Consider the following 21,746-nt stretch of genomic DNA (forward strand, 5'->3'; position numbering starts at 1 on the left):
ACACATTGTCTAGCTCTGCATAAGCCGCTTAGAATTTGTGCGCATGCAACGCCTGCTTTCGGGACACACGTACGCACTGGAAGCGTAGTGAGATACGGATTGGAACAAACACAGCAGCGATAACGCTGATATATCGGAGGATTAGGAGTTCGGCGATGCCATTGGAATAGAAAATTTCCTTTCCCTTTAACAGAATCTCTTGACGGCAAAGAAATTTTGTTGTCGTAAAACTCCAACGTACCAGTCCAAGAGATGAGCCGCCGTAATGACGAACTTCTAACTGCGTCTCACATTCAGAAAATATTCGTCTGCCATTCGCTGCGATGGAAGTTCTTTTTCTGGTTATCGTTACTCTACTTTATGTAACTATGAATATTGTAACATTGCAACTGTAATAATCTTGATCTTGAGATGGAATTTAAAAAAAATTCTTTTAGAATGAAAAGAATATTTTATTTAAAAAATATTTTTTTATTTCAAAGAATTTCTGCTATATCATCACAAAAATGGAATTGAATTTTATAGCACAATAATTTTGCGATTGAAATATAAAAATAATAAAGATAACATATTAAATAAAATTCTGATAATAATCAAGCGTCAATAAAATTATTATATTATTTACATAAAAACTTATTTAATAATATTAAATCTACAATAATTATATATATTTACGTAAAAAACATTTAAACATATATTTTATTATAATGATAAATGTTTATTATACTTTTTAGAATATATTGCACTTTTAGACCAGATATTCGACAATTTCAGACAAGAATGCGGGTATGTGAGATTTACAGCGTCTTTTGTCCACCTGATAAACGGTGCTGGATTCTCACGAGATTCCCACAATAATGGAGTACGCGCATTGTGGTGAGCACAATGACGATCTCGTCTGGACATTTCAAAAACGAGTGTCTTTGGCAGTTTAACAGAATTTGTGAACAGATATCGAGAAAGTCTATTATTAAATAATGCAGTAATTCATACTGCTCAGAAAATTACAAGTTATAGTGGATTTTTTTCAGTTATGATTAAATTAACTAATGGAAGTACAATAATAAGCACTACATTGCTCATTTGCCAAATAAATTTATTTTATTCAAAATTATATAAATTAATAATTAAATTATATAAATCATGATTAAAACACTTGTCAGATATAATAATAAGTAATGGAGCTTTTGTTCACAATCAATAACAAATAAATGGAATAATAGAATACTGATCGACTAAATAATTCAAATTACAAGGATTTATGAGAATACGAAATGGGAAATAATGGCTAGGATTCCCGTAATTCTGTTCTGTATATGTAGAGAAGATGTAAAATCATCATTTGTCCTGTGGCTTCCGTCCCTTCGGTGACTTACATTTCCCTATCCCTACGTCTATCTTCATTATCCCTTATAACGTCCTTCTCTCTTGAGATCGGATTTTGGGATAAGTCGATATAGCGTCAGCTCTGAAAATATTGCGATTACTATTTACGACAAACAAAAAATTAAATCATGTATCTTTTCTCTAATCATTGTAATTTTAGAATCGGAATTGTTGTAAGTAACAATATTGTATGTAAGTCACAATATTTGACGTTTATAAATTCTGAGGAGTTTTATTTTTTAGTCCAGCTTAATTTTATTCCACAACAATCAAAAAAATTTATAAGTTACATTGAAATATTTACTCAATAAATACTGAATATGAAAGAGGACTATCAACTAAAATTTTGCTGTATTGTATAAATTTTCTGATGTGATAAGCGACTTATATAATACATAACAATACAGCACAAATATCTCAGAAACGTTGGAAAAATACGTTAACTTCACTTAGATCTCAAAGACGCATTTTATCTCGACATTCCGACTTCAGGGAATTTCTGTTGAAAATATATTTCCGTCCTACTGGCATGCCAACAAAAATCATCATAGATGAATGTGAATTGTATCCGATGTGCAGCAATTGCAGACGTTTGTAAACGTCAGAATAGTAGCCGTCACAAGTTTTCTGCGCGAAAACTTTTCGTTCGGGGGAATACTTTGGGAAAGTTTGGTGTGATAACGAGAATGCATCAGTGGAAGTGTTACAGAATTTATGAAGTTCCGACGATGTGACCTGATGCTATCCCTGTAAAGATCTTTCTCGTAATCTCACCCTACTTTTTCCAGATTTCCGCGCTATTTCTTCTCTCTGCATAATGATGGAGTAGGAAAAACTCTCCGCAATTGGCAGAAGATCGATTACAATAGGTGGGGCTAAGTACTGCCCCTGGGAAATTACAGAAATTCCTGACAGCAAAAATTGAATTCGACTCCGTCTCTGATGAGCATTGGATTTATGTAAAAAGTCAACAGCAATATCACGAAGAATTCCGGTGGGATGGTGGGCGTTCCTAATGTAATATGCCAGATTGATTGAGAGTAGAGTTAATCAAATCTACATTAAATCTGCACTTAAATGCACTAGATACCACATCGTTGCTATTATTCATTTTTTATGCGGGGAATAAATAAATATTATAAATAAAATGAACAAATACATAAATGTCGCCCTCAAAATAATATTTTGATCGTAAAATCGCGCTAGCTATTTTATTTTCCGATATCTGCGGCTTTTAAATTTTGTAGATACTTCATCATCGCCAATTCTGACGCCCATCCGAATTTGTTTATGTCATCATGTTTGTAAAATCCCATGGCATTTTACTGTACTTATTAAAGCTTGAAATACTATTAACAAAAATCATCAAATGTCAAATAAAATTGATGTTTATTATTTAATATATAGAATAAAATTGCGTATTGTAATGAAATAAATAAATAAAATAAGAAGGTTACATTATTATTCGAATGTTTCGATTCGTGTCGATTTTTTCTCGTTTTTTATCATATCTTATACGCCTATCAATTTAGTCTTCACTTCTTTGTTATAAATTTAAAATTTACTAAGTATATAAATTATTGAATTTTTATAAATTCTGTGTCCCAACGAACAAATGGATTACCGTCCTCAAAATCGATTTTTGCAGCTATTGTTTTGGAAACGCTCCCACCATTTGTTATTAATATTCCAATATCCGTATACAAGATAGAATCGTCCATTCGTTTTGAGATTCTCGTCCTTTAACTTTTAGTTCCTCCATTATGGTCGTTCTTATCGTTCGCGGAAATCTGTTTACTTGAGTCACTGCGACGTGCTTGGCACACTTCCTCGGCTTTTCTAACTTTGCTTGGGCTAAGCTGCCAAATTGGCCGCCATTACTCATGCGTGAATCGTGAAAATAAAGCGAGGAGAAATAACAACGAAGAAAGAACAAAAACAGGAGAAAAACAGAGGAATTGAGTGAGAAAGCAGAATTGAATAAGAAATCAACATCGTCCTAATTGAAGCTGAATTATCGACGATATTATATATGGCATTTACTAAGTATTTTTATTTAAAAATTTATAAAAAGAAAAATAACATACATGAAAATATTAAATACTATGTTTTTTCATCAACATACAAAACGATATCTTTTCTCTATCTCTTATCTATATTAAAGAAAATAAGAGAGTTGCCAAATGTCATGTCCGTTTACAATGTCAATATAAAACACATTTTCTCGTAGAATTGATCGCGTTGGAAGGTATAAATTATACATCGTATTGGAACGCGAAAATGCACAATGTCGCATCAGATATGCATCTGCGACAGGTAATATATATTTTTATGTTACTGCAGTGCGTCATCTTCACGTGGCGCGGCTTACCACGTGTTACTACGATTCCTTCTTTCCTTCAGTTTGAGTCCGCTCTTATATTTTCAAGTCGCTGAAAACGCTTTCTCTTCCACTTTAGTTCTTTCTAAGAGCGTCTTTTCACGAATAATAATGAAACTTTTCACATTCAGCCATATTCTGGCAAGTTACTCCCGCTACTTTTATTAAGGAGCTGAAACAGCTTTTACTAATGCCGTAGATTTACATTATGCGCGTGTATTCGTTGTATTCAACATTATGTCGTGTGCATGAAATAAAGAGACGCGTATAGTAGTAACAATAATCTGCAATAAGCAAACAGCACGAGTAGAAATTAGACTGCAACGACTGCAGCAGTAATGTCCGCCAATAGGCAGACAACAGAGAACATATCTGATTCTCAGCGCTATTGCTAGAAATTTCAGTTCCTCTTTTATTAGAACCACGTTAAAGAACGCAAAGTTATTCGGAACGTGCATTTGAAAAATACGCGCAATTGGCTCTTCTACCCGATAATTTATCTTACGAGAAAAGTTTCGTGAGACCCAAATACGGCTACTGTGCAATTAAGCTTCCTATTATTTATCACCCAACAAAATGCGTTTTCCAACACGCGAGAAATGAGATTCAAACATACATAAAACATCTCCCGCGTTTCTCATTCACAACATCGTTTCTCGTCTGTCTCACATATCTACCGGTATTACCGGAACACGATATTCCACTTACAAAAAATTTTTATACGATAAATGCATATCTTCATTCAGTTCGCTGGCACTTTAATATTCCTTTGATAAATTCGACCTACTTAATGACATCCGGTTAGTTAATATTCTTGCTACACTGCTTTCCGCGTGAATTTTTAATAAAACCGCGCATTCGCCGAGCCATGTCTATATTATTTCGCGAAATATCCGCCTGAGAATATCACCTGGTACTCTCGAACGTAAGCAACAGAAAATACACTACCTCCGGAGTATGAAATGCAGCTGAAACAACAAAAGCTCGATTACAAAAAGAACATAGTCACTTTAAACGAGATAATAATAATAATAATAATAATACGAAACTGGATAATACGAATAAACTAATAATACTGGAAACTGGAAATTGGAAACTGGAAAATTTCAAAATATATTATTATATTTTCCCGACAAATCATATTTATGCAAATATTTCTTACATGAAATATAAACTGCAGTACAGTATATTGCAATTGTTAGTTAACCATGCTTTAAAAGAAACATTGGGGATTTGAAAATACAATCATAGAATTTTATCAAAAGTTTAATTTTTATAAAATCTAATATTTGTTTTACCTCTATCATATTAATTATAAAATATCTGAAATAATTGATTTATTTATTTTTCAACTTTTATAATAATTATTTAGATATTACTTTAGATATATATTTTCATTTTATACAAGAATCTCTTTTCTAATTCAATCTAAAATTAGAATGTACAGATTCATAAATTGATTTCGCGAGTGTTATATACGTCGACATAAAAAAGGACGCTCCTAACAGTAGTAACAATAACGTGGTTATTACATGGCGTGTTCTCGGATAATCAAACAAAATGAAAGCAAAAAATTTCTCCCCGCACCGTCGACAACGAAACGTGGTTTCGCTCGCAAAACTTTATTATCGGGTCACCATCGTTGCTGAAAAAGAGAAGGCAGAACGATAGAACGTATCCGGAAACCACGGAAGTATACGCGGTTTTGTTTTCAGTGTTCCGCGGGATCGTGTGGAAAAGTTTGCTATAGGAGTTAAGGACATGTCATATATACATGCATAGGACAGCTCGATGAAAAGCTAATATGAAACCCTCCTGCGATATCGAAAAAAATCGGATATATCAATTGCAATTAGAATTCCATTTTCATATTCATAATTTTTATTTTCATAAGAACAATGATTCAATAAACAGTAATTTCATAAAATTATAATTGATATTTATAAGAGTAGAAAAGTTACAACAAAATAATTACATTAATATATCTTTAAAACATTAAAATTGTGACACAACTACAACTACATCGTTCATTTTTATATTCATAATATTTTCAATTTAATAAGAATAATAATTTAATAAATAATATATTTTAAAAAATTATAATTGATATTTTTTTTAAGAAAAGCAGGAAAATAGGTGATAATTGTACTTTAATATATTTTTAAAGAATTAAAATTGTCTGACACAATTATAGTCACAAAATTCATTAATTAATATAATTGTACAAATACACAATTTTTATTTTTATATTTTTATTTCTAAACATTGTCAAATTTATGAATTTCTACATTAACATAAGTTTTTCTTTATAACCTTTTTAATTAATTATATACAGATGAAAATTTCCCATAAGCTCATAGATTAATGAGCTTAGAGAGGATTCTGAAGGCTTAACATATAAAAATAATAGATCCTGTACACGAAGGAACGAGAGATTATTATTACAGCACGATAAAGTATCTGTACTTCACGCAAACATGAATCATAAAGGAAAAGATAGGGACATTATTATGATACTGATAGGATACGAAATAACATCAGAAGAGAGAATTATACGAAAGCATACACTCGAGCTAGATTTTTGATGAAGGCCAGACAGAGACAAAGATGCTGTCAAAATATGAGGAAGAAAGCACGAAGTCAAGATTTATGACTTCACAACCAATATTGATACGAGGCTATAAATCAGTTGTCATTTCTGACTCCTTTTTCTCATATCCATATTTCGCCTTCTTTAGCGAATAATTCTTCATCACGTGTCTTATAAAATATAATTTATTAGCGATAAAATCACGAAGTATGATACGTTATCTAAAAATAAATTTGTTAATAATAAATTAAATACTTTTTGTCATTGTGCATATATGCTGCATTAAAATGAAAGAAAATATTTCACAAGACTTTATTTAAATTAATTTCAAATTGCAATATTTTGATCACAAAAGTAGAAATATGATACCAAAGGGATCAATATGACAATGTATGGCTCTCCGCATCCATCGCAGTTCACAGTGGTTTATGTTCTGTCACGTCACTTGGCGTAGCAGTACGTTATTGTGCTAATATCTGTGTGCCGGCGAGTACATATACACACCTATACTAATGCGATGCCATGCGTGGATGTGACCAGTGCACTGCGTGTACATCGCAGTTACGAGAACACGAACGGGAACGAATACATCACAGTTTCGGACAATTAACCGCGTCATTCCTTTCATCCCTTCCCGCAGAAAGATATTTTTCGGAATTAAAAAAGAATTGTTTTTCATTAAATAAATCTATTTTTCAATGACATTACATTAAAATATTTCTAAACAAGCGCAAATATTTCTATTTTATGTGCATAAACAATTATTTTTAACAAAATCTCGCTTTATCTTTTGAATTGAATTTTTATATTTAATAAAATGAATGGAACGTAAATCACTCGAAAATATGTCATTGAAAATTAGCATATATATATATATATATATATATATATATATATATATATATATTCCACGATATCATATTTTTTTCTCTAAAAGTCGTATGTAAATGAATGTCACGTTTTTTTCTCATGTCATGTTTTTTTCAGTTTGATAGTTTAGCTTTATTTGTCAGCATCGAAGTTGTCAGCATTGAAGAGTTCGGTAATATAACGTCAAGGATAATATTCTGGAGCTTTCTCTATCGACTAAAGTATATACTGGAAAATAAAGTAACGAGCGAATTTTCCACAGGCGAATAACTTTTTTATACTCATGATGGATAGCTAAATTAATATTATTTCGTTATTTTGTGGACGAGAAGTATTCATGAGACACTACAGCGACGACAGTAAAATAAAGTATAAAAGTCGAACAACGTAGAATAATTATGAACGAATGAAAAATTCACGAGTGTCCGATTGCATAAGAGACGAAAAATATTATTTCGTCAAACGTAGGTATTTCAATAAATGTGATTTATGTGAAATCTTAATTTCGTCGATATCAAATAGCAATTCGATAATATTGAAAAAATTCGGTAAATGAACCGCACTGAAATGTTTGGCAATTAATTCAATTTTAAATATGCACAAAAGTATTTACTATATTTTAAAACAAATTAAATGAATATTGGATATACGAAACCCGTATTGAGTTTTTCGCTACTCGAATTCCATACAACTATACAGCATTCATCATACAAATCGATTCGGATTACAAGTGGGTCCCAGACGTATCTTGCTAGCCAACAGAACGAAGTTAACAGTTTCTGGATAAATTTGTTCCGGGTACCTGGCACAGAACGCAGGCTTAAAACCTATCTCGGGTTACTCGCCGTTAAATTCCCCATTTTGGCAACAACATACGTGCGACCATGGGGAAGCGTCCGCTAAAACGCACAATTAACTATTATCGCCGTCGCGCATCCTGGAACTTTGCTAATCGAATTTTCGTGTGATTACGCGCATTTTCCCATTCAATGCGAAACGCGTATTAAATCCCTTCCCGTAAGCAAATTGCGCAATTGCCCTCTTGCCTTGTCACTGATGATCAATCACGCGACATTCAATAGGCATTGATTAATTGGAAATTAAATTGATGCGACTTATGACGGCATATCAACCGTGTCTATGTTAAATTGCAATTGCTTTATAATACAATTAATTACAGAAAATAGTAAAATTTATTATTTCACGAATAAAATAACATATTCTTGTTATTTTTTTACTTAGAGAAAAAGAGAGGAAGTATGTATTGAAAAAGATATATATACATTTTTCCTATATCGCGGTTTTAAATTGTAATTTTAAGTCTTGTGCTTCCTCTTCAAGCGATTGCAAAAATTCAAACGCTACGGTGTACGTTACAAAATTCAACTTTCAAAAAATTAATGAAGCCTCCGTGGGCTATGCGAAGAGTAATGCGCACAGGTGCTTATTCTCATAAGAAATAGTCGAGCAGGAAGCGTGTCTATTCACGCCGAGTCGGACCGATCTGCAAATGGAACATGAATGCAAGCCGTGCTGAATGGTAAACGGTGTAACAGCAGGGAGATGAGTCTAAAGCAGTAGTTGACGCGGAGAGCTCGATTTACTTCGCGCGACGAGCAATTTGACGGAGTGCGCCATAAAGGGAAGTACCTGGAGTTCGAGAGAAGGCGTTCTTGCCAGTGCAATTTTGATAATAGCGATCCACGCGACATCGGATATCATTGTCGATCATGTCTATCATTACAGTCTATAGAGAATGTCTACAGAAAGTATCAAAGCCATTCTAGTACTTAATAATGCTATTTTTAAAAATAAAAATTATACTATTTTCATGGATGCCACACTCCCTTTCTTGTATTGTTTGATCGTAGAATAATATTAGATAACAATTTAATACAGTTCATTTAAAATTTATAATCAACTGTGTGTCATGATAATTTATAATTTATTTTTATGAGATTATTAAATCCATATATTTTATATCCAGCATTAATATATCCGTATAAAACGTTCTTCTGAATATTTAATCCAGGTTTCAACAAGATTTATTTTACAAAGATAAAAAAACCTGAAAGGAAAATATTTGTATGAAAAATATAGAAAGAAATAATAGTTTAATAAACAAGTAGTCGATTTTAATCATTTTAACAAAGGTGAGTATGAGTATAATTTCAGATTGATTCACGTTCTAAGCCTCTCACATGCCGGTTTAATAATACGTACTCTAGGCGCATATTGATTACAGGCGCTTAACAATGGACACGTCAGTTTGCAGTCGCTGTTCCATTTATGCCAATTTCCCCCGAAGCAGTTCCAAGCTGCTTCGTTACTGCTCATTGAGTGTGTTCCAGCAATCTTATTAGTCGAACCTTAGTCGACGCGCCGGCGGACCAACTAGAACGCTTTGATAATTCTACATGGCTTTCAGTGCACATGCCATGATTCACGTCCACCAGAGTAATTGCAATCTCGATATTACTATGCCATTGGATATTATTTTAAAAACTTGAAAATTTCAACTCTTCCATTTATTGTATCACTCTTATTTATGCAAACTAAATTTTAATTTAAAATGACAACATCGCACGGCAAAGTCAATATTCTATGATTTATAAAAAATACATAGAATTTTATTTCGTTTCTCTTATATATCCAAGTTTAATTAGAGATCACAAGAGTTGATTTATCTTATATAGCAGAATTATATAGCAGAATTTTGTAATTTCACGATATAAACAAAAATGATAAAATATTTTATATAAAATATGAAGGAAGTATCTTATATCCAGAGTTCGTGCGACCCATTTTTCTCGAACAGTGTCACATCCGAATTTTTTACAACACTGTGCAACCTCGAACTGTTTGCGGCCGCTTAAATACGTGACTTCGTGCCGTGAATAACTGATACCGTGGAAACAGAGCAATAAAATATTCTCGCATGAGGACCGGACAATGACGTCATTCTAGAAACTAATTTCGATCTTTCAAATCTTTTTCAAATTCCATTTTATCTCCTAACAAATAAAGAATAGAAATAATTTTAATTTTTTTTCTTTTTTTTGCTACAAAAATAAATTATATTAATTCAATTTCAATTTAAACAAGTGACTATCATTCCAATAATTGTTGGATAACAAAGATTAATTCGGAATAAATAAAAAATCTTACAAAAATTAAAAAATAAAATTTATTTAATAAAATAAAAATAAATTTATAAAAAAATTTTAAATATTGTCTGAAAAGAGTATAGTTATAAATAATATTTAATTAATGTAACATGTATTTTGAAAATAACATCTCATAAAATAACATCTCACAATTTTTATTTGTCCAAATAGTTAATGATTATATCTGTTATCAAAATGATTATCTTTAATTCGCTAATAAACTTTCACGATTGCGGCATTTTTACGAAGCGTAACAATTTATTGTTATAAAAACACGGTAAAAAGGTAAAACATAAGATTCTAGAATCCTAATCACTTGCGATAGAGGAGAGATTACGAATTCCTATATAAAATTACGAAGGGAACAATAAAAGAGCCAGAATAATATGCCGTTGCGGCAGATTTTTAAATGTCGCGGAAGGATTATGTCGTAATCCACTCAGTAGTCGAGGATTTTCGTTTATTGTTCGGTAGAAAAAAAACGAGTCTGCAACTTACAACTACAGATTTGTAACTACGAGGAATTATGCAAAAATAATCCGTAATTAGTACTTCTAAAAAATTTCGCATCTTCAAATTTTACATGTGCGTGTAAATGCGTGCGTGCACATGCGTTAACTCTCTGCTCAATGATTCTAACCGGCGCCTAACAACATCCGCCCACGCAAGCATGGATCCAGACTTGCGGCAATCCAAATAGTTAACCGCCGCCAGTCGGCCAGCTCTATTGATTTGGTGGTCCCGAGGTGACATAACGCGGTTTTGCAGATTCTGACGCAGTTTCCCGAAGTGTGTGAAACGTACTGCACGATAATGCAGCTCGTGACAACTTCCCTTTAAGCGATAACTACCGGAAATCGTGCGAGCGAGATCCCTGATTTCGCCAACACACGAATATGCACGAATATCGCATTTTAACCTCGTTGTTTGTCGTCGTTGTTTGATTTGACAGTGACTTTGTATTATTTCAGAATTATGACAGAAGTTGTCAGAAGTTAGCCGGACAGTAACACTACTTTCCTTTGATCACGGGAAAATAAAATATTCACTCACAAAGTTTTACCGTAACAACTTCAAGGGAAACTAAATTAAGTTAATATTGCAATTTTATGTGATACATTTTTATACGTCACATGGTACGCACAAAGCTTTTATTAAAACGATTTGAAACAGAAATATTATTTATATGACCTGAGTAAAAAATTGTAATAGAAACTGTACCGCTCGATAGCTTCCGCTTTAAGAAGACATAAAATTACTAAAGCTATAATTGCAAATAATTGCTTCAACGGGTCGACATTTTACTTTTACGACTGCAACTACCCGCCGAAACTTAGCGTTCCTGCAACTTCCCTCATATGCCCGTTAAATAAAAAGTAAGTGCCCTAGGGAGATAGTCCTGGCCCAGGAGAAATTACGTAGAGTACTCACGGTTTAGCAACTAATAAGCACAACAAATAGATTGTTGCCGTGGATAAATTCGTAAATGATAAAAACAGAAAAATTCTCAAATTACTACTGTAATTGCCAGCATTCCGTTCTGCAAATGACATAAAACTAAGTAACAGTTTTATGTGAAACTTTTTTTAAAATATTCTGATGAAACATCCAATTACTTTCGTTATCATATACATTACTATGCTCTATTGTAAAACTTTTGTCTTCATGCTATGAAATTCTATATTATCAAAGTTCAATCTGACTAATAATATTATAAAGTCGAGTTTGAGTATCTACTCTCTCTTTGAAATTTAGATGAATTCAACTTTGGTTATACAGAATTTAACAAGCAGTAGCAGCAGCAACCAACTTTAACCTTTAATCAATAGCGATAATATCGAAGTTTATGCAATAACAATGAGAAAGAATATTTCTAAAATTATCATTGGAGTCTCATGTAATGGAAATTCTACCTTCCATTGTATTCTTTGCAAAGCTTCATATTGAAATGTTTTTTCCAATTTTTTAGATCAGGTTCGGTCTAGCGTACTATCATAGAAAAATATTCTCAAGATAAGAAGTTATCTTTTCTTCCCTTCAGACGCAGATCAACCGTTATTGTACGCTTCACAAAATTTGATATTCTATGTTCCCTTGATATTTTACCTATAAATTCAAAGTTTGTCCGAATCGATCAACTTCATACTACAATAAACGATGCATTATTTTAAATAACATTCAACTAAAAAAGATAAATAGACAGTGAGAAGAACCATACTACAAACTATATTTTACAGGAAGCTGACAGCAGTTCCTCGGGCTTAATTCTACAAATCCGACGCCATTTTGTAAAAATATTTATCATACAAAAATGTATCGCTGGGTTTTACGATCAGTGACACGGAACTTAATTAAACAAACAAATAAATAAAGCAAACATAATCCGGTGTATGTTCAATCTCGAAGGATTAATTTATCTTTCAGTGCACACATGTTCGGCCGTATCCATTTTTTCTTACTTTTATTGTTTTTATGTTCGTAATTCGTTCGTTTTCACGCTGCCGGTCGAAATGCATGCACATGTATGTGCGTGCCCCTATCGATCGACGTTTGGCACAACAGGGTGCCGTTATCACGCGACACAACGCTATCAACGTATACGATCGTTGCAGAGAGATGTTGCTTTAGTTGCAGCAGCCACTTTGCGGTGCCATTGACGTCAGAGCGGATCTCTAATCGCTGTTTGCGTTTCATGCGCCGAACAATAGCTATGCTTTGTTATGAGAAGGAGAAACGTTTCCATTCCTGACACGATCGCCTTAAAGAATAGATGCGCGATCCGTGCAATTCCAGCTCAAATAAAGTTTGCATTATGCGCAGATTTCTCACATTTGCCGGTATTATCATATAATATGATGACAAGGCAAAATTACATTGCTTCCGCAAATCGTGAATAAAAGGACAAATTACATTAAAAAGCTAGGAATAAAAATATTTATGGAGAAATAGCGAAATATAAAAGCATGTGCTTTGTTATTACTAATACTTTTGTGATAAAGATAATTCAAAGTCTTTCTTATCTTAAATATTTTACTAAAAACTGCATAATTTTAATAAAAAACCTAGTACGCTTTGTTGAAGATAGAATGATAATATAAGACGTCATTAAATATTGTATAAATTACATTTAATTTTTATAAATCATAAAATGTTTGTGAAATAGTCGAAGGCAAATAAATCATCTGCAATTCCAAAAATGTCCTATGGATTGTTGTCATCTTTGCCAGCACGAAAAATCTATAAAAATATCTTATTAAGATTCCACCTATGGCATGGCCATCACGTACTGAATCCTGTTATTGAGAAACATGGATATAAGAATAGTGCAGCATAATCCGTTTCCAGCGTGATTTTTCTATGTCGATTATAAAATTTCTTTACGGAGTCATAAACGGAATCGAGTTTGTGCAATCGATGTCTTATAAAATACGTGCATCCTTTTAGAAATATATTTTTATATATTATACTATATGTATATATAAAATCTACAAAACTTTTTTTAAATTTGCGATTTTTAATTCCAAAATTATATAAAAGTAAAACATCCAAGATGTTTGATGCGCATTGTTGATCAAATTGAGACAAAAAAATTCTTTTATGTATAAGAAAATTTAAAAAATCTTAAAAATTTAAATAATTCACGATTTTAAGAGATTTATTACAAGCAAACATTAGGTCTTTTTCTTTAAAAATAATTATTCTGAAATTTCTAGGTATCTTATCAAATTATTTGATATTTGTGATTCAAGCATTAAGGAAATTAATTATTATCGAAACTAATTAGCACATTCATTAGAAAACTTTTGACGTTATATTTTCCTCTTTTTGTGTATGAACAACTTAATAAATTCTTTTACCGGTAAACATGATTTCTGACTTCTTTCGCATAGGGATCTTTCGTTGTTAGATTCAGTCTGGTCCTTACATTGAGGAGACGTGCGGAAATCCAACTTTCAATAAGCCGGCACGACCTTATTAGGTGCTTCCATCCTGCTCGCAAAGCCATTCAATTTACCAAGAGAGATTTTCGTCACTACGGAATGGAAGAAAAATCAACGATAGTGGACGAATAAAAAAAATTGATGACCAGCAGAAGAAAGATAGTAGAGATTCAAATGTTTGCAAATTTTATTAGCATATATTTCTATCCCATAAATTTTAAATTATCTCAATATTTTATAAAAATTGAGTAAAGATATATAAAATATATTTTTTTTCTTCTTCTAGTATAAACTAATTTTTATACGGTGTATGTCACAAATGTTTACACAATATACAAATGTACATACTTTATTCATTCAGAATATAAAAATACATTTAGAAATAAAAATTTTTTTGCATTTCCTTTTTATCTTCTCTTTGCTTTACTTTTTTTATAAACAAAAATCTTAAAAATTGTAAATATTGAAACTCAAATACATTCACAATCGGAAAATTATGTTTTTGCGCATAATTATCAAGAAGAGAGAAGATGCAAACTTATAAATGATGCAATAAAGTCTATTTTATAAAATTACGTAATCGAGTCAACTGCGCGAATTGACGAGATGATGACGCGAAGTAAAGGGAAGCATTTTCTCATAAGAAAATACAATCACGGAGAGAAATAAAAGGGGCGAAGAAACGAGTAGAGGCGACACGTATATATACCCAGCGGGCGACGAAAAAAGAAGGAAAGAATTTGCGGATTCTATTTGCGCGCTGGGTGGTATGGCGTATAGTGAAAATATCAAGGCTCCAGGCGTTTATGTGTGTCTGTGACGCATACGCAAGCACGAATTGTTGTACAGCGAGAAGGAAAAGCAATTTCCACCCGACGGCGATGCTGAATATGTCCACTATTCGAGCTACTTTCCTCTCGGCCATTCGAGGTTTCGTCCTCACTCCTTCACGATTGAATGAACGCCAAAGGCGTACAAATATTGCGAGAAATCGTAGAAATTAATTACCTCCACAGGCAGACTTGTTAATTAAACTACCAATTCTCAACAACCAATCCGAGAAAAAGAATTGTCTAATTGAAGTCAATGCCGCCTTTTATCTATTTACTTTTCTCAAAATTTGAAATTGGCGAATATTATGATTACAACTCCTTAATAGAAAATATGGCTGAAATCGATGCATTCGTGTACGAAGAGAGAGAAAGAGAGAGAGATAGAGAGAGAGAGAGAGAGAGAGAGAGAGAGATCATTATTGGTTAAAATATAATTCTTGATAAAACAATTTGCGTTTTAACATTTCTAAGGCGAATGATTTTAATTTAAAGAGAAAAATATTACTTAATATTTCAATTGAAATTAGCGCGCGCGCGCGCGCGCGCGCGCGCGCGCGCGCGCGTGTGTGTGTGTGTGTGTGTGTGTGTGTGTGTGTGTGTGTGCATATAAATGTATATATATATTTTTTTTTTGTTGGAATAATAACACTCATAGTTTTATTTCAATTAATTCACATTACTTTAATATCGCACAACTCAGCTTATAACATCTTAATGAAATATTAATACGAGATATCGTTACATCCGCAATAAACGAATCATTTCACAAAATGAGTAGAAATGATAAAATATTATTTTATCAAGAGACAATTTGCTTGCTTTCACAAGGATGTCACGTAACGAATTAATGATATAAGCAAATATAATTAAACCACGATAAACAGAGATCTAGAAACGAACTCGTACATGGAATACCTCGATTCCCAAGTGGTATGTGAGTGTGCTCTGAGTGTACTTTCTTCGTATGAGTTTGCTTGATCAATCAATTATTCTTGAACTTTTTAACATCTATCAACTTTATTCAATAATTTGAGCAAATTCAACAAACAATTAATTAAACAGAATTTCTACTCATTACCAAGTTGATCAGGAATTAACCATCTCAATCGACAAAATTTTCAAGATAACGATGGCGCGTCGCAACAGGACAACATTCCATTATTTTATATTTCAACAAACGAGAAGCGGAATAAAACAACGTGCACACGTGCGTAAAGCGAGGCAGGCGAATACACTTCGTTTTTCAATTTTGTAATCTCCCTTCTCTCTTTCTCCCTTTTTCTGAGGGAGTTTCCTACGGAATAACAGCCAGCCAGTCCATACTGGAAGAATAAATTTCAGATTACCGTTCCCGGGGAAACAAGCTTCTCTTGCAAAATAAAGAGAAATCCATTTAGCTTCTTTCATGAAAATACAAGTGATTGAATTAAATCTTGCGCAGCACGTGCTGTACACTTTGCATTTCTCGAACTTATGAACGCTTCGTCATTCACTAAATGCTCTAAAACTAGTATTTTCGATCAAAGCCGATAGTCCTTCTCTTAACGTATAGGTAACCAAACAAATAACCGACTAGATCATAGATTCAATAAATTGTGCACTGAGCTGAGAGATCGATAAGAACCGTCCTCTCGATCCTCGCTGCATTTCTGAATAAACGCGAATGTCTCACGGTAATATTAAGCGAAACGATGAGCCACATAGAGCCAAACGCAAATGCAATAACGAAGGAACTTATCGTGAAATGGAATAAATTTTGTCCGGTTCCATCTCTCCAACGAGTTTGCAGCGCCGTAATTGCCGAAACGGCGTCATATAGGAATAAACGATGAAGTTACACTTTCCCATTCTGTTCTTTCATTTTATCTCTCGCTATCACGCGATGTAGCAGCTGATTCGTCCAAAAGCTTTCTTCCACTTTCATAATTATATCTCATTTTTTTCAGAGTTGTCGTGAATTAACGTCTACTTATTCGTTAAAGTATCATCAGCTTTTTACAAGATAATCTCATGAATGTGTATTTCATAATTTCATTTGTTCCAACAGCAAAAAATTACGCATGATGAATAATGAATAAATCTTTTTGTATTCTTTAATATTTAATCTCACTAAATTCACTTTACATCAGAATCTTTAATTGTCTATCGATTTCTTTCCATTCGCATGTATATGGAATTGGTGTTTTGGCAAAGAAATGATCAAACGCAGCTCGAGGATCATCACATGATCTAATTTCCAAAAGAGCTCGCTAAATGATTAGTATTGTCATTAAACTTTAAATTTAACGGAAAATTTTGTATCAAAGAATTGTAATTGTATTACAAATTTTTTTTTAAATGAGACATATACCTGCAGTACTTTTATATCGTTCATCTTGTATATTGAAGTATCAAAATTGTGCATATAAAATTTAAGATTACGAGTAGCATCAATTTTGTCATCTTCTTGATGAGAGATATACTTTTGTTGAACAAAAGATTGATCTCTATATAGTTCAATTTCCTCTGGTTCGTCCATTACCACATAAATTCTGTACATATTTCACATTTAGATATAATATAAACTGATTTCTATTTCTTTTTAAAGCTTGTAAAATAAAAAATTTTTTTATAATAAAAATAATTTATTTAAAAGTAATGCTTAATTCCCTTATTTAAAAGTCATTTATTTATAATTTAAAACGAATTTTAAATTGATTCTTTTTAAAATATAAATTGATGTCGATAAATTGAGTTAACGTTAATTTAAATTTTAGAAATGTTTAACTTCAGCTCAAATTTCTAATTATTAAAGTAGAAATTTATTTCGGTATATACATTAAATTAAGTCCTCCCTTCAGGCTTATGAAATCATAAATAGACATATATTCTTGCTCAGAGACTTGCCAATAAATTCTAAATGGTTGTTTTTGACATATTGCTCCAATCTGTTAGTAAATTTATTCGTATTATAATCAATAGATAATAAAGATTAAATTTGTACACAATCATAATTCGTAATTATTATTAATATTTTATTGAATATACGTAACATGCATACATATTGAATTCATTATCCTTATTAAACAAAATTAACAAAATACTAGTATATTAATTTCTCTCAATATAAAAATTGTGAAAACTTGAGCTCTATTTTCAAAAAAAATAAAATAACAGGAGAGAGAGAGAGAGAGAGAGAAAGAGAGATTTGATATGCAAACAATGAGGAATTGGGTGTTAATCGTATCAAATTTATGCATTGCAAGTGAATATTAATTTATTTTGTGAATGTATTTTTTATTGATGAAATGAAATATTGATGTATATTTTTTGCATCTGATGGGAGTAATTTTTATTATAACATGATATAAATCGTATAACACCAATAATAAATTTCATAATCATTACAGGAATTTTGTATCAAAACACATTAATTGAAATAATATTTTACACTTCGAAATATAAATAATCTGATAGCTTCAATCTTTATTAGAAATCAATTAAAAGTATTTATCTGAATATAAGAGGCAAATACAATTTATTTATTGTATTGTTAAAGAAATTAATTATTGTCAAGAACATATAAATTTTGCATTAAAAATATATTTTATAATTGCTATGTTCTACCTCTTTGATTCCTGCTTTATTTAAATCGCGCAATACTTTCTTTGATAAAAATATTTAATATATCTATTATTAATCGTGAGAATTAATTAATTAACACATACTAACAATTAAACTAATTGTTCGTAAGAAATAATCACATTTAGCTTTCCTTCATATTTGATGAAATTTTAATTTGATGAAAAAAAAAAGACTACATGCAAAATAGATAGTCGATATGTGCGAGGTTTTGAGTTTTGCGGTATACATGACGACATGGAGATGACCTCACGTACACCAGGAACCAAAACAAAAACGATTGCATACTAACAATATTGTCATTTCATTGTATTATTTAAAACAATGCTCAAATTTCATTATATTTTCATTTCATTATATTTTAACCCAATTCCAGCATCAATGATCACTGATTTCCTTTTACCACTTGTGTCTTCAGACACCAAATGTATGTAACTATGCGTGTGATGTTTTATCTCAGTCATAATTATATCATAAATATGACGAGAGCGTACTTTTTTCGACATAGAATATACATTGTCTTTTTAGATGAAATATACAATTAATTTTGATTTAATACATAACATTAATTTAATACTTCGTAAAATAAAATTATATTGAATATTATGTTTTTTATATTTTAAATAAAATATATTATATAAATATATATTTTAAATAAAAATAATTTCGATAAGTGAGCTGTTACTGTACATTTTTAACGTCATTTTATGGATTCATTAGCGTCATCTAAGAGAACAATTAATTTCCAATCCAATTAAAGAAAGAAAGATTGAACTTTAGAATAAAATTACTGTTATTCCTATTATAATTGATGAGAAAATTTTAATATAGATTGATATATATATATATTATATATATATATATATTATATACATATATATATATATATATATTATTGATATATATTTTATATACATATATATATATATATATATATATATATATATTAATAATAGCAATTATTTTAACTGCTATATATGGATTATGCGTTTCTTAATATTTACATAAATTATATATGTTATTTAATTGTTTTAGTTTAAAAACGATTAACTATTATATAATATTAATTCGTAATTTTTAATTTGAATATCTTTAAAAAGCATTTTTAAACTACAAATCAAATTTTGTAACGTTCTTTTCTCAAACTACGTCTAGAATATTTAAAATATTTAAAAAATTTAAAAATTATTAAATATAACTAGTTTATTTAAGTTTCTTAATTTAATTACGATTGCAAATATTAATAGTAATAAATGTGTAGTAATAAATGTAGTATGAAAGTTAATATGAAATTAATTTTCAAAATTTATTTCTTAGAAATCATATTTTATGTTATTTAACTAAATTTTCTCTGTAGAAATGCAATTAGAAATAAAAATTATAATTATTTCACACAGCTGAAATTGAATTACATTCGATATATATAAATTTGATCCATAGTATAGAAAAATTAATTACATTTTCCATTATATATTTTACAATGCAGTTTACAATGTGTCATATTATTGCATATTATTGCAATTTGCACTAATTATTTACACATATTATAACTCTTTGCATTATGGAGTATAAATTGCACAATATTGCATATATTATTAATACAGATATTTTTTAAAATAAAATTGAATATACTAGTTTTACAAAAACGATTTACTAATTAACATATAAAAAGCAAGCAATATAGCAGACTAATGTTTTATAAAATCTTGTAAAATTACAAATCTAATGATCTTTGATCAATTTCCATTAATTTTAGAATTTTTAAAGAATCTCATGCAATGTAAGCAATTATAAATAAAAACGCATTTACATTAGTGAATAATTCATGAATTTCTGGAAACTGTTCGTTTTTTAAGGTTATCATTGTTCTCTCGATTATTAGACTCGGATTTCGCACAAGAATTACTTGAACATTTAAATGCAATTTCGGCGGCATCACTACAATTGTACATACATGTTAAATTTAATCACAATTTTAAAAAATATTTAATATATTTTTATCACATAATATTTTATGTATTTGAAATGAAACGAAATTATTAAATTATATACAACTTTATATCAAACTATTATATCGAACTCGAAAATTTAAAGAAATCGACTTTGTGAAAAATTAATTAATTATAAAAAGGTTAATGACACATAATGTGTCATTGTGTTATAAGAATATTACAAAAATTTATAACAAAAATAGATTAATAGATTAATAGTTTTGGGTTAAATTTTTTAAAAACATGTTTTTGTTAATTTGTTGATTCTAAGAACTATATAATCTATAATTTGCAGAAAGAGAATGTAAAAAAGTTGAAAATATTAATAATTTTTATAATTTAATTACCTTCATCTTACAAAAGTTTCTTCTTTATAAAAATATCAAACTTTTGTTCTTTCTTTCTATTATTTAATTTAATTAAAAATATTTAAAAAATTATCTACGTCAAAATCAATTTTTTGTATTATCATATATGTTAACGGTATATTTTTATGATAAAATACTAAAGCTTAACTAGTCATTAGGCTATTAAGCACATATTATCATTCGAATATTCTACACTCATTTTAAATATACTCTAAATACATAATCAATATAAACCGAGTGATAAATTTCAAGAAACAAATCAGAGAGAGTATTTTAATAGTACATGAATTGAATAGTGCTATACTTCAGTAATATTTTTTTACAGCGTAACATTGAAAATAATTACAATATTTTCATGTTTGCAATCTTTCGGATTCAAGAACACGCGCACAGGAAGGACTTCCGAAACTATAAGAAATCATCGAAAAGGACGGTCTAGCGAATATATTTCGAGTTCGAGGTCAGGCAGCCTCTTTCACGAGTGTCTCACATACATATTCGAGTGGCATCCTGCGGCTTGATCCACCCAAAAGCGGCCGTCTTTATAATGGAAATGTCTGCTGGCATTGCCTGCCACCGTGTTTCCCCAATGCGAAATC

The 21,746-nt window shown here is 30.6% G+C and overlaps 2 protein-coding genes across 6 annotated transcripts in view; both read right to left on the reverse strand.

Moving 5' to 3' along the window:
• LOC105422842 (uncharacterized) overlaps positions 1-21,746 on the reverse strand; it is a 113,118-nt gene that overhangs the window by 38,838 nt on the left and 52,534 nt on the right. The gene's annotated exons all lie outside the window — the stretch shown is intronic.
• Positions 13,347-20,887, reverse strand: LOC148935142 (uncharacterized). The gene is made up of 4 exons (XM_089082468.1): positions 20,599-20,887; positions 17,976-18,094; positions 17,518-17,701; positions 13,347-17,416 (listed from the first exon to the last, which is right to left on the reverse strand). The coding sequence occupies exons 1-4, from the start codon at positions 20,722-20,724 to the stop codon at positions 17,288-17,290; spliced, it is 558 nt and encodes a 185-aa protein (XP_088938594.1). The 5' UTR covers positions 20,725-20,887; the 3' UTR covers positions 13,347-17,287.

The sequence above is a fragment of the Pogonomyrmex barbatus genome, unplaced genomic scaffold (genome assembly GCF_055798465.1).
Source record: "Pogonomyrmex barbatus isolate J1 unplaced genomic scaffold, ASM5579846v1 scaffold6, whole genome shotgun sequence".
NCBI classification, from domain to species: Eukaryota; Metazoa; Arthropoda; class Insecta; order Hymenoptera; family Formicidae; genus Pogonomyrmex; species Pogonomyrmex barbatus.

Excerpts from the sequence above, each read along its gene's own strand:
- LOC148935142 (XM_089082468.1), bottom strand. The coding sequence starts at position 20,724 with ATGCCGCCGAAATTGCATTTAAATGTTCAAGTAATTCTTGTGCGAAAT. Across the intron at positions 18,095-20,598 it reads TTCATGAATTATTCACTAAT|ATTGGAGCAATATGTCAAAA; the intron begins GTAAATGCGTTT and ends ATTTACTAACAG. Across the intron at positions 17,702-17,975 it reads CTTAATTTAATGTATATACC|CAGAATTTATGTGGTAATGG; the intron begins GAAATAAATTTC and ends GTGAAATATGTA.